This window comes from Suncus etruscus, chromosome 1 (assembly GCF_024139225.1).
Source record: "Suncus etruscus isolate mSunEtr1 chromosome 1, mSunEtr1.pri.cur, whole genome shotgun sequence".
Classification (NCBI taxonomy): domain Eukaryota; kingdom Metazoa; phylum Chordata; class Mammalia; order Eulipotyphla; family Soricidae; genus Suncus; species Suncus etruscus.
Genome location: NC_064848.1, coordinates 158,768,239 through 158,782,357, shown reverse-complemented (window position 1 = coordinate 158,782,357; position 14,119 = coordinate 158,768,239). Strand labels below are relative to the sequence as shown.

General features: G+C 45.1%; 1 protein-coding gene across 1 annotated transcript in view; it reads right to left on the bottom strand.

The window, feature by feature from the left end:
* The window catches only part of SMG6 (SMG6 nonsense mediated mRNA decay factor), a 303,380-nt gene that overhangs the window by 20,582 nt on the left and 268,679 nt on the right, over nt 1-14,119 (bottom strand). The window contains exons 14-15 of the mRNA XM_049782046.1: nt 11,851-12,027; nt 6,155-6,301 (exon numbers count right to left, since the gene is read on the bottom strand). Coding sequence (XP_049638003.1) covers nt 6,155-6,301; nt 11,851-12,027 — 324 coding nt within the window. The remainder of the gene's footprint in view (nt 1-6,154; nt 6,302-11,850; nt 12,028-14,119) is intronic.

Here is a 14,119-nt window from a genome sequence, read left to right as displayed (position 1 = left end):
ACCCTGGTTTGAATACTGGCATCACATATGTCCCTCAGCACCACCAGGGTTACTATTGGTATAAAGTACTATTACTATTCATTTTTTTTTTGGGGGGGGGGTTGAGTTTTGGGTGACACCCGGCAGAGCTCAGGGGTTACTCTTGGCTCTATGCTCAGAAATCGCTCCTAGCAGGCTCAGGGGACCATATGGGATGCCGGGATTCAAAACCCCGACCTTCTGCATGCAAGGCAAATGCCCTACCTCCATGTTATCTCTCCCACCCTATTCTTTTCATTTGTTTTTGGTTTTTGGGCCACACCCGGCGATGCTCAGGGGTTACTTCTGGCTGTCTGCTCAGAAATAGCTCCTGGCAGGCACGGGGGACCATATGGGACACCAGGATTCGAACCAACCACCTTAGGTCCTGGATCTGCTGCTTTTAAGGCAAACACTGTTGTGCTATCTTTCTGGCCCCTATTCTTTTTTTTTTTTTTTTTAAGTACTATTACTATTCTACATACAGCTTTTGTATATAAATTTCAATACTACTTTTGGTATGAGAGAAGGGAAAGAGGGGGAGCGAAAGAGAGAAAGAGAAAGAGAGAGAGAAGAGAGAGGGAGAAGAGAGAGGAGAGGCCTGGGATATAGAAGCAAAAGCCTAAAGATGGAAAATTGGTTCATTCCTGGCATTTCAAAGTCATCCAAGTAATAGGCCAAGAACAAAACTGCAGGAGGTACCATTCATAGACTATGAGGCAAATAATGCCCTTGTGGAGTTGTGCAGGGCAAAGGGATTGACTACAATTCAAGTCAGTACCTGAACTAGAATAACAGCATTAACAGTAGCACAGTGAGTAAAGGGAATACATGAGAAATAAGAGAAATAAGATTAATAAATCAGCATAAGGACTGGAGAGATAGTACAGTGGGCAGGGCACTTGTCTTGCAAAAGGCTAACATGGGTTCTAGTCCTAGTAAACTCTATGGTTCTCTGAGGCTCACCAGGAGTGAACCCTGAGAGCAGAGTCAGGAGTAAGTCCTGAGCACTGATAGGTGTGCCTTCTTCCCCCAAAATACAATACTAAAAACAAAACGTTAAAAGAAATAACAAAAACAGGGGCCTGGAAGGTGGCGCTAGAGATAAGGTGTCTGCCTTGTAAGCGCTACCAAGGAACGGACTGCGGTTCGATCCCCCGGCGTCCCATATGGTCCCCCCAAGCCAGGGGCGATTTCTGAGCACATAGCCAGGAGTAACCCCTGAGCGTCAAACGGGTGTGGCCCAAAAACCAAAAAAAAAAAAAAAAAAAAAAAGAAATAACAAAAACAAACAAGAACTTTTGGGAAATCTGAGAATGAGGGGGAAAAAAAACCAGCCTGAGGATGAAATAACTTTGAGGGCAACAACAGAGGTTTCCACAGTCCATGGAAAGGCTGTGGATATAGCAAGGCCACCACAAATAATATTGGCAGAAGTAAACACACGATTCGAATTGGCAGGAAAGCATAAATATGTCTAAAGATTGATGCATCCTGATGGGCATTCATTTCCCTTTCCAAGATAGGGGACCTGTGATAGGTGATTAGACTAACAGAGCTCACTTAGGGAGTATATATTGCACATATACACTGTGCTAAGTATTTTACATACACTTTCTCCTGAAGGCCTCACAGCAATTCTAAGAGATAGGTGTTATTACCACTTTTGTTTTATGACACAGAAATAGTGTGAATTAAGCAACTGAGAAGTTAAACAACTTGTCCATAGTAAAAATATATTTAGCAAAAGGTGAAGTCCAGATTAAAACTAGGTCTGTTTGACCTCAAACACCATCAAGTCCTATATCAAAAGAGAGAAAAGGCTGCAGAGAGAGAGCTGAAACTGAAATTCCTAAAGAGGCCAGTCTGCTACCCTATGCTTGCAGCTAGTCCTAAAGGAAGAAGAGAAATAGGACTGCCCTTCTGTCTGACCTAAGAGGAAGTGAGCTTAAAATGCAAAAGGACAGACCAAAGAGAGCTACCAAAATTTTTTTTGTTGAGGTCTAGAGAGATATAACACAGAGGTAAAGGTGCTTGCCTTGCATGTAGCTGATCCTGGTTCGATACTTGACAGATATGATCCCTTAAGCACCACCAGAAGTCACGCTTGAGCACTAGCAAGTATAGCTACAAATACCCATTAAAAAAAAAACAAGCTGGGGGCCAGAGTGATAGCACAGTGGGTAGAGTGCTGCATATGGCTGACTTGCGTCCCATTCCTGGTATCCCATATAGTCCCCCATGTCACCCCACCCCCATCTTTTTTTTATTTTGTTTTTGTTTTTTTTTTTTTTTTTGGGTCACACCTGGCAGCACTAAGGGGTTACTCCTGGCTCTATGCTCAGAAATCACTCCTGGCAGGCTCAGGGGACTATATGGGATGCCGGGATTCTAACCATGGACCTGCTTTTTTTTTTTTTTTTTTTTGCCACACCGGCGGTGCTCAGGGGTTACTCCTGGCTGTCTGCTCAGAAATAGCTCCTGGCAGGCACGGGGGACCATATGGGACACCGGGATTCGAACCAACCACTTTAGGTCCTGGATCGGCTACCTGCAAGGCAAATGCCGCTGTGCTATCTCTTCGGGCCCAACCACCGACCTTCTGCATGAAAGGCAAACGTCTTACCTCCATGCTATCTCTCCGGCCCCCCAAACCCCATTTCTACATAACTTTACTTAGGGTAAGACCTGCCCATTTCTGGGAATTGGGAATTTCTGGTCTTGGGAAGGTCTCAAAAGGTTTGGCCGGAAGGCTAGGAGAGGAGATTATAGATTATGGAGGAGAGAAGCGACAGAAGGAGAGATGGCTGAAAGTCAAGGTACAATGCAGGACTGACAAGGGATCCAGCATAAATGGTTATGATAGGCCACACATGTTGGCCAGGGATGAATAAAGATGATATCTCCTGAACCCTGACTGCCTGTGAGTTTTCTACCTGCCGCTAACCTGAAGGTGCAGACCCGCCTACTGGAGGGGGTTGGAGAGACATGGCCCAAGCTGGAGGAGAAAGGCCTCTCATCCCTCCATCACCATCCACCACCATCCAAAGGGCTTTTATGCAACACCCGAGCCTGCCAGGAGTGATTTCTGAGCACAGCCAGGTGTGATCCTAAAACCAAAACTAAACAACAAAAAAAGATGAGCTGAAACATGGTACAGCTGCTAGTGTGCTTGCCTTGCATATAACCATCCCAGGTTTGATCCCTGGCATATATGGTATCTCAGGTCTGCCAGGAGTAATTCTTGAGTGCAGAGCCAGAAGTAACACCTGAGCACCTGCTAGTATAAACCAAAACAAATAAACAAAAAAATTACCCCAAAAGAAAAAAATTGGCTGAAATGAAGGTACAGTTCACAGAGGGCTAATACCAGAAGATTCAGAGTGGAGACTGCGTAGCTTTTTTCTTGGATGGCTGAAAGTGTCCTGTCAAATAATGACCTGGAACAGGCCTCAGAAGAAAGGGCATTTTCCATTCACCCCTGAACCAGGGAAGCCATCCACGAAACATCCAGGTTTGTCTATAACATCACCTGGAAGCAATCCTCTACCACGGAAGACCCTACCTCTGCTCAGACATCGACCTGCTCAACAGAGACTTCCCTTAACACTGAGAAGACTTAACAACAACGACCTCCTTACAGGACAGGGCTTCCTGCTTTGCCCTTTAATGGTGAGGTGAAACGAGAGGACGCTCCACATCCTGACTTCAATGTAGGATATGCAGATTCCAGGATCTTTAATACAGAAACATGATACCAACAACAGAGACTGTGTGAAAAGTGTGTTGGCACTACAGACAATGTCTTGGATTGGACGATCTAACTTGACTGGAGCCTAGAGTTGGTCTTATGCCAGGAAACTTCAGGGGTAGGGTCTCTATGTATTTAGGCCAAGGCTATTCCTTTCAAGGCCTCTCATATTTTGGTGGGCCTATGCAAACAACAATTGCCGCTCTAACACTGTTTTTTACTGTGCTCCTTAGACTCTAATCTTAAAAAAAAAACCCACTTAAAATTTGAGGTTAACTTAAGCTAATATGCATGTACGTGGAAATGTAAAAAATACTATGCCTCTAATGTTTGAGTTATGTAAATTTTATGGCTTTAGATTGCCTTGTGTGCTGTTAAGAAATACTATAATGTGTTACAATCTGGAGACTTGAGGGACAAAGTAATTGTACATGGATTCTGTTTTATTTATCTTAATGTTCTTTGGCTGAAAGTTCAAAGTTAAGATATCAGTAAGGGGACTTCTTCTGAGAATTATGCTATAGGTGATTGTCCTTCCACTGTAACGTTACCTTGTTCTCTTTCTTTGCATCTTTGTTCTCATAATTAAAAAAAAATTAAAAAAAAAAAAAGAAAGTGTCCTGTCAAGAAGATGATGTCCAAGAGCCATCAATCATAATATTGGGCATCCAGATAAAAAATCTGTGGCTATGACTGGAATTCCCCCAAGAACAGCAGTTCTCAATGGAGAATCCATGAGATTCCTAGAGAAGAATTCTGACTAAGGATTCTGAGAAGGCCTGACTAAGTGTTCATGGGAACTTGGAATTCCCTAAAATGGTGTAAAATTTCTGCACTCTTATGTTCACTGTAGCACTATTCATGGTAGCTAGAATATGGAAACAACCCATGTGTCCATGAACAGATGAGTAGATAAAGAAACTAAGGTACATCTGGAATGCTATGTATGCAACTGTTCGGAAAAATATGTCATGAAATTTGCTTATATATGGATGGATATGAAGAATATTATACTGAATGAAATAAGTCAGAGGGAGGAGAATAGACTGAATAATCACATTCATTTGTGGGAAAAGAAAAAGATAGTATAGTAATAATATCCAAAGATAATAGAGACAAGGGACAGGAGGACCAGTCCAGTCAGTTCATGGTAGAAAGCTTGCCACAAATAGTGGGGGAGTGCAGTTAGGACGGAAAAGGGATCTATGACAATGATAGTTGGAAATGATCCCTCTGGATAAGAACTGGGTGATGAAAGGAGATAAAGTGATAAAGCATGATAACCCTCAGTAACAATATTGCAAACCATAGTGTCTAAAGGGAAGAAAAAAAGAAGAGAGAGAAGAAAAGTGTCAGCTACAGAGGCAGGCAGGGAAGAGGGCAAGAGGAAACTGAGGGCATTGTTGGTGGGAAATGTGCACTGGTGAAGGGTGTGGTACATTATATGACTGAAACTCAATCACAAACGACTTTTTTTTGGTTCGTTTTTGGTTTTTGGGTCACACCTGGCCGGTGCTCAGGGGTTACTCCTGGCTGTGTGCTCAGAAATCGCTCTTGGCAGGCTCAGGGGCGCATTTGGGGTGCCAGGAATGGAACCCAGGTCTGTCTTAGGTTTGCCGTATGCAAGACAAATGCTCTACCATTGTGCTCTCAGGCCTCACAAATGACATGATTCAATTAAAGAATTTATCTATAAGTTAAAAATACTTGAGAAAAAACGGTGTGAAATTTTCTGTATGTATGGTATACATGTATAGATCATCACTGGGAGAGAACTCATTTAAGAAAAAAGTTGGGGCACCTGAGAGATAGCATGGAGGTAAGGCATTTCTTTGCATGCAGAAGGTCAGTGGTTCGAATCCTGGCATCCCATATGGTCCCGAGCCTGCCAGGAGCAATTTCTGAGTGTAGAGCCATGTGTAACCCCTGAACGCTGCCGGGTGTGACCCCAAAACCAAAAAAAAAAAAAAAAAAAAAGAAAAGAAAAGAAAAAAAGTTGGAAAGTTGAAGTTGGGGAGCTATAATTGAAGGCCTGCTCCTGGTTCTATGCTCAGTATATGTCATGGTCCCAAGGAATCCAACAGACTCCAACCCAGGTATTCTGCATACGAAATATGTACTCCAGCAAGTTGAGTTAGCTCTCTGAACCCTGAGGTAGAACTTTCTCAGACTCTCTGAGAGCCTGTCTCTTACCTGGAACCCAGGAGAGAGCTTCTAGTCATTAAAAGTGCTACCAGCATTTACTGAGAACAGGTGAAGTAGAAAGGACACTGTTAAGACTCTTGCTGAGAGGATCCTTCACATCAAAACTGTTTGCTCACAACTTCCTCCTATGCCATGAAACCACCACTCTAATGGGATTCACTGTGTCTACAAAGGTCCCACCTGGATCTTTTCTTGGCGGCGTTGCTGCTCGGCTATCTTTCTGGCCAAAGCCAGCTTCTTGGCCCGAAGTTCCCTGATGTCATCTTCACCTCCGCTGCCTTCAGCCTCTGATTCTTCCTCAAAGTCTTCAATTACCACATCCTCCTCCTAGGGGTGGTGGAATAGACCAGGGAAAAGAGAAGACCATGAGTTCATGGCGTTTACCATAAACATCTTTCTGTCCTTCTAAAACATTCACTTCAAGCTTATTTGAAGCACTCACTCACTGCAAAAGCAACCAGGTGTGCATGTATCATTAACTAGGATACATGACTAGGGGTGGAAGAAAGAAGCTTTCATTTCCTGACACCCCACCCCAACTGCTCCCTGAATGCCCTAGAGCTCTTTCTTCTCACAGAGTCACAGATCCTTACCATGAGTCACTCATACACACATGCTTCCATGCTTATACAAGTAACTTTTCATTCTTTGCATACACCCACAAAAATCAAGCTTTGGGCCTACTTTCAGTTTGAAATCACCAAAGGAAAAAACAGAGAAAGTTAAACCACCCAATTTAAACTAATTTATACTAACGATATGATAGGAATCAACTCTGGCCAACAGCTGGGAGTTAGGCGTGGAAGCTCTTTTGCCCCAGACAACGTCAGGGAGCAGATGCTATAGCTCAGCAGGCTTGTCCTGGTCTCTTTTTAAGACCACAGCTTGGTGGTGTGGGAGATGCTGTTATAGGAATTCCTGTTAGAGGAATTCGCATGACATGACCTTGCTCAGCTGCTGTTCTGGGGTAAGAACAGGGAAGGAGATGGCTGGTTAGTTTATGGAGTTTCCTGCCAGGCTGGTGGAGCATTCCCCAGGGATGGCACCTCCCTGTCTGTAGCTCCAGCTCCTCAGAAGCAACCACTGCCCGGGTGGTCCCAGGCTCCATTCCTCCCTCCCTCTCATTTTTGGCTTTGGTCAGAAGAGAACATGCAGCTGCCCATGAGAACTTCCCTTGAGGGACAAGGTTAGCATGGGTAACAGGGAGAAATTTAAAAGATGTGTGTGTGTGTGTGTGTATGTGTGTAAAAGATGTGTGTGTGTGTGTGTGTGTGTGTGTGTATTTTATGGTGGTGTAGGGATTTAACCTAAAGCCTCACACATACAAGAAATGAAGATTGTTGTGTTTCAAACCAAATGATAAAGGGTCAAGAGATAGTACAGCAGGTAGGATACTTGTCTTGCAGGTGGCCAACCTGGGTTCGATCTCTAGCCTCCAATATAGTGTCCCAAACCTGCCAGGAGTGACTTCTGAGTACAGAGCCAGGAGTAAGCCCTGAGCACTACTGGGTATGGCCCCCAAACCAAACCAAGCCAAATTGAATGATGGTAATGACAAAAACAGATGTCATTTACTGAATACTTATTGTTGGCCAGGTATTGGGTTGAGCTTTTCATAAATTAGCATATTTAATATAGCAGCCTGTGAAACGGGTATTTTTGTCAATGCTAGTTAAAAAGGAACATTTTGAAATTTAAAGTGCTAAATGATGGGGCAGAAGAGCTAGTACATTTGGCAAGGTTCTTGCCTTGTATGCAACTGATCTAGGTTTGAACCCAGCACCACAAATGTTCCCCTGAGTACTGCCAGGAGTGATCCCTGAATGTAGAGCCTAGAGTCTGCTCTGCACATAGCCGGGTATGGCTCCCCCACAAACAAACAAACAAACAGGCAAAAAAAAGGCTAAATGATTTATTCAAGGTTACAAAGTAAGTAAATGATAGAGCAGGGAATTAATCTCAAGCATCTGATTCCAAAGTATGTGCTCATATCGAAGTGGGAAGCAGCAGAGGCTGGGGATTCCAAATCTAAATGGTAAGCCCAGGCTTACCTCAGTATCCCACCTTTGCTAGGCATCACACAGTCAACTCAGGACACCAGACTGCCCTCTCCTCTAAGTATTTTTTCCCCTTTACTTCTAGAAAAGAGGGGTGTGTGTCTGTATGTATCTATAGATCTATGTGGTGCCAGGAATTGACTCTGGGCTTCGCAGCTCTTCTGTAGTTTTTTGGACCATACCCACTGATGTTGTTCAGGGCTTACCCTGGCTCTGCAGACTCAGGGATTACTTCAAGTAAGCTCTGAGGACCATATGGAGTACTGAGCATTGAACTCAGGCTGCATGCATGGCAAATGCTCTATTTGCTATCTTATCATTCTGGCCCTTTCTCTAGCCCCTTACCTGTCCATCTTAAGAAGACTGTCTGTAGTAGTTTCCTAGCTGAAAATAGTTAGTACATTGTATAGGTATGTAGGTAATGCTTGTCTTAAAAGCAAAATATAGGCACAGAAAGACAGGCACTTTAAACATTTTTTTTAAATAGCTAGAAGTTTTAAGGCAAACTACTGGCTTTCTGCTCATTCTTGGAGGTGCCTTGGAGGACCATAGATGGCACCAGTGATCAAATTGGAGTTGATCATGAGCAAGGCAAGTGCCTTAACTCTGAAAAGGTAGGTGTTTTGGTAGTGTTCCTAAGGAACTGGACTCTGTTCTATATAGGAAAAATGATGTCTGATGAAACAGCTCTTTTCTCCTGATCAGCTTAAGTGTTTGTCTTGCAGTTTATTGAGAGATGAGATCTCACGATGGGGTTAAAACTGCCACTGTCTTAAGAGGCAATAGGCGTCTGGTGTGCTATCCACAATCACCAAGCAGCTGACAACCACAAACTATGGTGTCATAGGGGTCACTTCCAGAGAGGCCCAAGTCATGGGAAGGAGAAGATTCCTCTCTATTCATGAAGCCAACCTGGACCAACATGAGTAAAATAGTATATCTGACTGGTCTTGGGGAAACAGTGTCTCTGTTGCTCTTATCAGGGATACCAGGGTTATCATGGGGCTTAGAGGGAGCCTGACAAAGGTTAAAAAAAGGTCAAGTGAGGCTTGTTGGAGGTTTACTCAGCTCTCACAGAAAACGGGGAAGTGCAGAGTTATGAAATTACACGGACTAGGATAGGTAGGTTTCCCAGGGGCCAATAACATAAAGGAACCCAGGAGCTCGTGGGAAAAGGAAGAAGTGGGCAGTGTGGTATATGGGTCACAACCTTTGGTTAATCAGCCTCAGAAAGAGGGAGTGAGATTGACTGACTGGAGTGTTGGCTTGTTCCCTGGAAGGGTAGAGAACCTTGCCTGGCCCTCAAATTGTGCCATTTTGGGGCAGGAGCACATGTGGCTATGCTCAGGGGTTAATCTCTTGACTGCACTCAGGAATCACTCCTGGCAGGACCATATGGGGTACTGGGGATTGAAGCTGGAACCAGTCATGGCAAAGAAAGCTCCCTACCTGCTGTAGTATCTTTCTGGCACTAATACACCATTCCCTTCTTTGTGGATCTTTTCCTACATTTCCAACCTAGTTGACTGTGGTAGATAGACTCCACTTGTCAGAAGACCTCTCTTATGGAAACCTTTAAGAACTGGCCTTGCAGGGCCGGAGAGATAGCACAGCGGTGTTTTCCTTGCAAGCAGCCGACCCGGGACCTAAGGTGGTTTGTTCAAATCCCGGCATCCCATATGGTCCCCCGTGCCTGCCAGGAGCTATTTCTGAGCAGATAGCCAGGAGTAACCCCTGAGCACAGCCGGGTGTGATCCAAAAACCAAAAAAAAAAAAAAAAAAAGAACTGGCCTTGCTTATCTTCTTTCTACTGCCTGCCTCAGGCTTGTAGTGTAAGAATAGTGCTTCTTTATTTATTTATTTGGTTTTTGGTCCACACCCAGTGACACTCAGGAGTTACTCCTGGCTATGCACTCAGAAATCATTCCTGGTTGGGGGACCATATGGGACACCGGGGGTCTAACTATGGTCTGTCCCAGGTTAGTGTGTATCAATGCAGACACCCTACTGCCTGGACCACTGCTCTGGCCCAAAATAGTGCTTCTTTTTATATTTGGTTTTTGGGTCACACCCGGGAGCACTCAGTGGTTACTCCTGGCTCTATGCTCAGAAATTGCTCCTGGCAAGTTTGGGGGACCATATAGGATGCTGGGATTCGAACCACTGACCTTCTGCATGCAAGGCAAATGCTTTACCTCCATGCTATCTCTCTGGCCCAGAACAGTGCTTCTTGACCCAGGCTTCTTTACCCAGAGTTTAGGGCTTGGGGAACATAGCTGTTCATGTCATTAAGCATGGAAACCCCAACAGCTTAATTTTTTTGCCACACCCGGCAGGGATCACTCCAGGAAGGCTCGAGAGACCATCTGGAAACTGAACCCAAGTCAGCCTTGTGCAAGGCAAATTCCCTACCCGCTGTACTATCACTCCGACCCCCCACCCCAACAGCTTTAATAATCCGACTGTCTCCTCCCATACTGACAGCTCATTCTTTCCCATTATTCCCTGCCCAGGTTTCATCTGGAGAGTTTGGAATCATGGGCTCAGCTTTATCCCTGGAACCACCTCTGTCCTGGAAGCTAAACCCTATGTCATCAGGGAGGGGTGGGGTTCTCCAGCCAGTCCAAGATTTTGCTGCTCCGAAGACTCTGAACCAAAGGTGGCCCACTCTATCACTGCTTCAGATCATAAATGACAGCTTCCAGCTGACATCTGGCTCCCTGGCTTGTTGCTGATTTCATCCCTGCACCCCACCCTGCTCCAGCAGGCACTTGAGACTGCTGTGGGCCAAATGACTGTGTTGGCCTACGGGTGACCTGCCTCTGGCTAGAATTGCTTCCGTCCCTTCCCTAAGTCCCATGTTCTTTCCACCTAAGTCCCCTTTGACTTCAATATTGTGGGGGTAAAAGAAGGCAATGGTGGTTAATCTTCAGTCAAAAGTGAACTGTGTGAGCACACACCCAGACAGAGTTACCCATGCCCAGACACACAGCAGGGCAGCTGGCAGTGCTGTTACATGAACTGAACCATACATGCACTGAACCATCATATACTCACATTTTCTCAGAATGCACAGACAGCAGGGAAGTTGGCAGCAGTATTCATTTAAACAGACACACAAACCCAGCATATACAGACCCATGTTAATAATCATCCTCTGGAAGATGCATATAGCATGGCAGGGTTACTGCCAGCTTAGTATGAGTGGATGTATTAGTGTATGCATATGTAGGCTCTAAAGTGAAGTAAGGACTACAGAAACAACCAAGGGCAAACAAACGAGAATTCCTTAATCACATCAGGATGTGCGGGAGGGAGGGAAGGAGGGAGGGAGGGAGGGAGGGAGGGAGGGTTATGCAGGGGGAGGGGGTGATTTTCCACACAGGCCCAGCAATGTCAGCCCTTCCTGTATGTGTGCTGGAAGCTGGAGTTCAGGCCTGTGCTGTGCTGAGCTCCACACATCTATAAACTTGATCCTCAGCCTGAACCTTAATGCCATTCCCCTCCCTTTCCTAAGCCTCCAGAGCTGCACATTATTAAACTCTTTCCCTCCCTTCTACTCCAATGTAACATTAAAAAGAAGCATCTGGAACTCGTAGTAGAGTGAGATGGAGGCACTGGGGTGGGACTGGCAGGAAGGGGCACCAGCAGAATGCACTCTTGAGAAATTGGCCAGTCACATTAACTTTGACGCTGCTGAGTAGTTATAAATAACCAGGGGTAGAGAAGTCGAAATCATGGGCAGAGCAGGGCTGGGGGCAGAGGGGGAGGATAAGGGAGCCTTCCCCTCTGCCACAGCGGGCTCTTCCCGCATAGTACCTCATCTTCCAGTTGTTTTCCCTCTTGGCTTCCCATTTCCTTTCCCATGGTGTCTGGGACGGGTGCCACTGACACATATTTTCCACCCTTGAATGCCAGCAGAGGCTCTTCTTGTCCACAAAGGGCTTCCAGAAAATACTTCAGCACTGTGACCCTTTTGCAGTCGGCTGCAATAACCTACAGGGTAAGAGGGAGAGAAGAAAACAACATTTCTGAAAAGGAAGATAAAGGAGAGACACTGTTGGCTGAAGGGCATGTGAGAACAATGTCAAAGTACTAAACAAGGGAGGTAGAGTGAGGAGGGAAGGACTGTGTGAATGAGGGCCATTGGGTGGATTCAGGATCAAGATTTTTTTTGGTGGAGATCATATCCAGCAATGCTCAAGGCTTACTGTGCTTTTGTGTTTAGGGATCACTCCTGGAGGGACTGGAGGACCATATGGGCACCGGTATCAAACCTGGGTCAGCCACATGCAAGGCATGTGCCCACACTGTGTTATTGGCCTCTGAGGAGCAAGGCCTTGGAAGGAAAAAAGTCACCACCTTCCTAGGTCATCTCTGAGGTAGCAGACAACCCCACAGCCAATGACCAATGACAGTTACCCTTTGGGGTTTTGCCTTTCTTTACTGAAGTCCTGATTTAATTTTAAAAATTAACAAAGAAAATAATAACTATGTTGACACAATATTAATAATAAAAATCTTAATCTTAAGACTCAAAAAACTGAAGCACCTGGTTTGCAAACTGGAACCTATGTTTGATCCTTAGCGTTGATGCATGGTCCTCCAAGCAGAGTCAGGACTAGTCCCTTGAGCACTGCTGGATGTGACCTTCCAAAAAACAAAATTAACAAGATAAATGAAATTCTTTTCACTTTGCTATCTAATTGGTTTAAGGGTAGAATACAAAATACTAGCATACATGGAATACAGCTTTCTAGTAGTGCTCACTGCCACCCTCCATCTTCCTCTTACCTTCCCTCTCTCCAGACTCCCTAAAGGAAAATTAGCTTTAGTGTAAAATAAATGATGAGAGCTTTCTTGGCCGTTTCATTCCAGCTAGATCATTTTGGTCTTCTCCTGATAGGTTCCTGCTCCACCTAGGAGCTTCTCATGTTCAAGAGACTAGGTCAGTTAGGAAACTTGTCAGGAGAAAGGGGCTTGTGGGGGTATTTCACCAAAGCTCTGCTCCTCTGGGGTTCACACCATGTTCTCACAAGGCCATATCAACACATAAGCCAAGGCTGATTTAGCTAAAATGAAATTCAGTAACTTGAGCAATCATCAACTTTTAAGTATCTCTGATGAGGTTTCTATGGTCACCCTGATGAGGGTTCTCCAATGAGACATGCATGCATGACCTCACAAATTCATCTGCTTTGCTGATACCCTCTCATGATACCCATCTCTTCATCTCCAGCCCCTGACAGAGCATCACCAAGTATAAGGAGGGGCTCTTGCTTGCATTGGAGCTGGAAGATGGTAAATGCCATTCCACAGAGGAGGCCATGCTTAAGTGGCCAGATAAACCATAGTATGTGTTCAACTCATCACTGACTTTAGTCCACTTGAAGTGTGCCCCTTCCCATTGATATTTTGCCATCCTGCGATGTGGCAGGAATTTCTGCTTTTACGACATAGGAAAATACTAACTTGAATTTTGACAGATTATTCATTGCTTTGCAGGTCTGTACGCTACCTCCACCTGAACAACAACACTGTGGTGGCAAAGACTACATCTTGTACTTTCCATGCTTTGCTGGGTGCCAATAAAAATGGGCTGTACAGGAGGTTTGCAGTAAGAACTGACTTGCAGAGAAACTCAGCGGGACAGCACGTGCGGCAGGTGTGATTCACATCCTTCAGGAAACTAGAAAACTGAGCACTACCCTGACAGCCAACTGGTCAGAGAAAGTGCAACACACAACTGTGAACTGCAAGCTCCTGACTCCATTTTCAACCCCATTTCTTTCTTCTTTTTTTTTTTTTTTTTTTGTTTTGGGGCCACACCCAGTGATGCTCAAGAGTTTTTTTTTTTTTTTTTTTTTTTTTAGTTTTTGGGCCACACCCGGTAACGCTCAGGGGTTACTCCTGGCTATGTGCTCAGAAGTTGCTCCTGGCTTGGGGGACCATATGGGATGCCGGGGGATCGAACCTCGGTCCGTCCAAGGTTAGCGCAGGCAAGGCAGGCACCTTACCTCCAGCGCCACCGCCCGGCCCCAAGAGTTATTTTTGACTGCTCAGGAATCACTCCTAGTGAGCTCAGGGG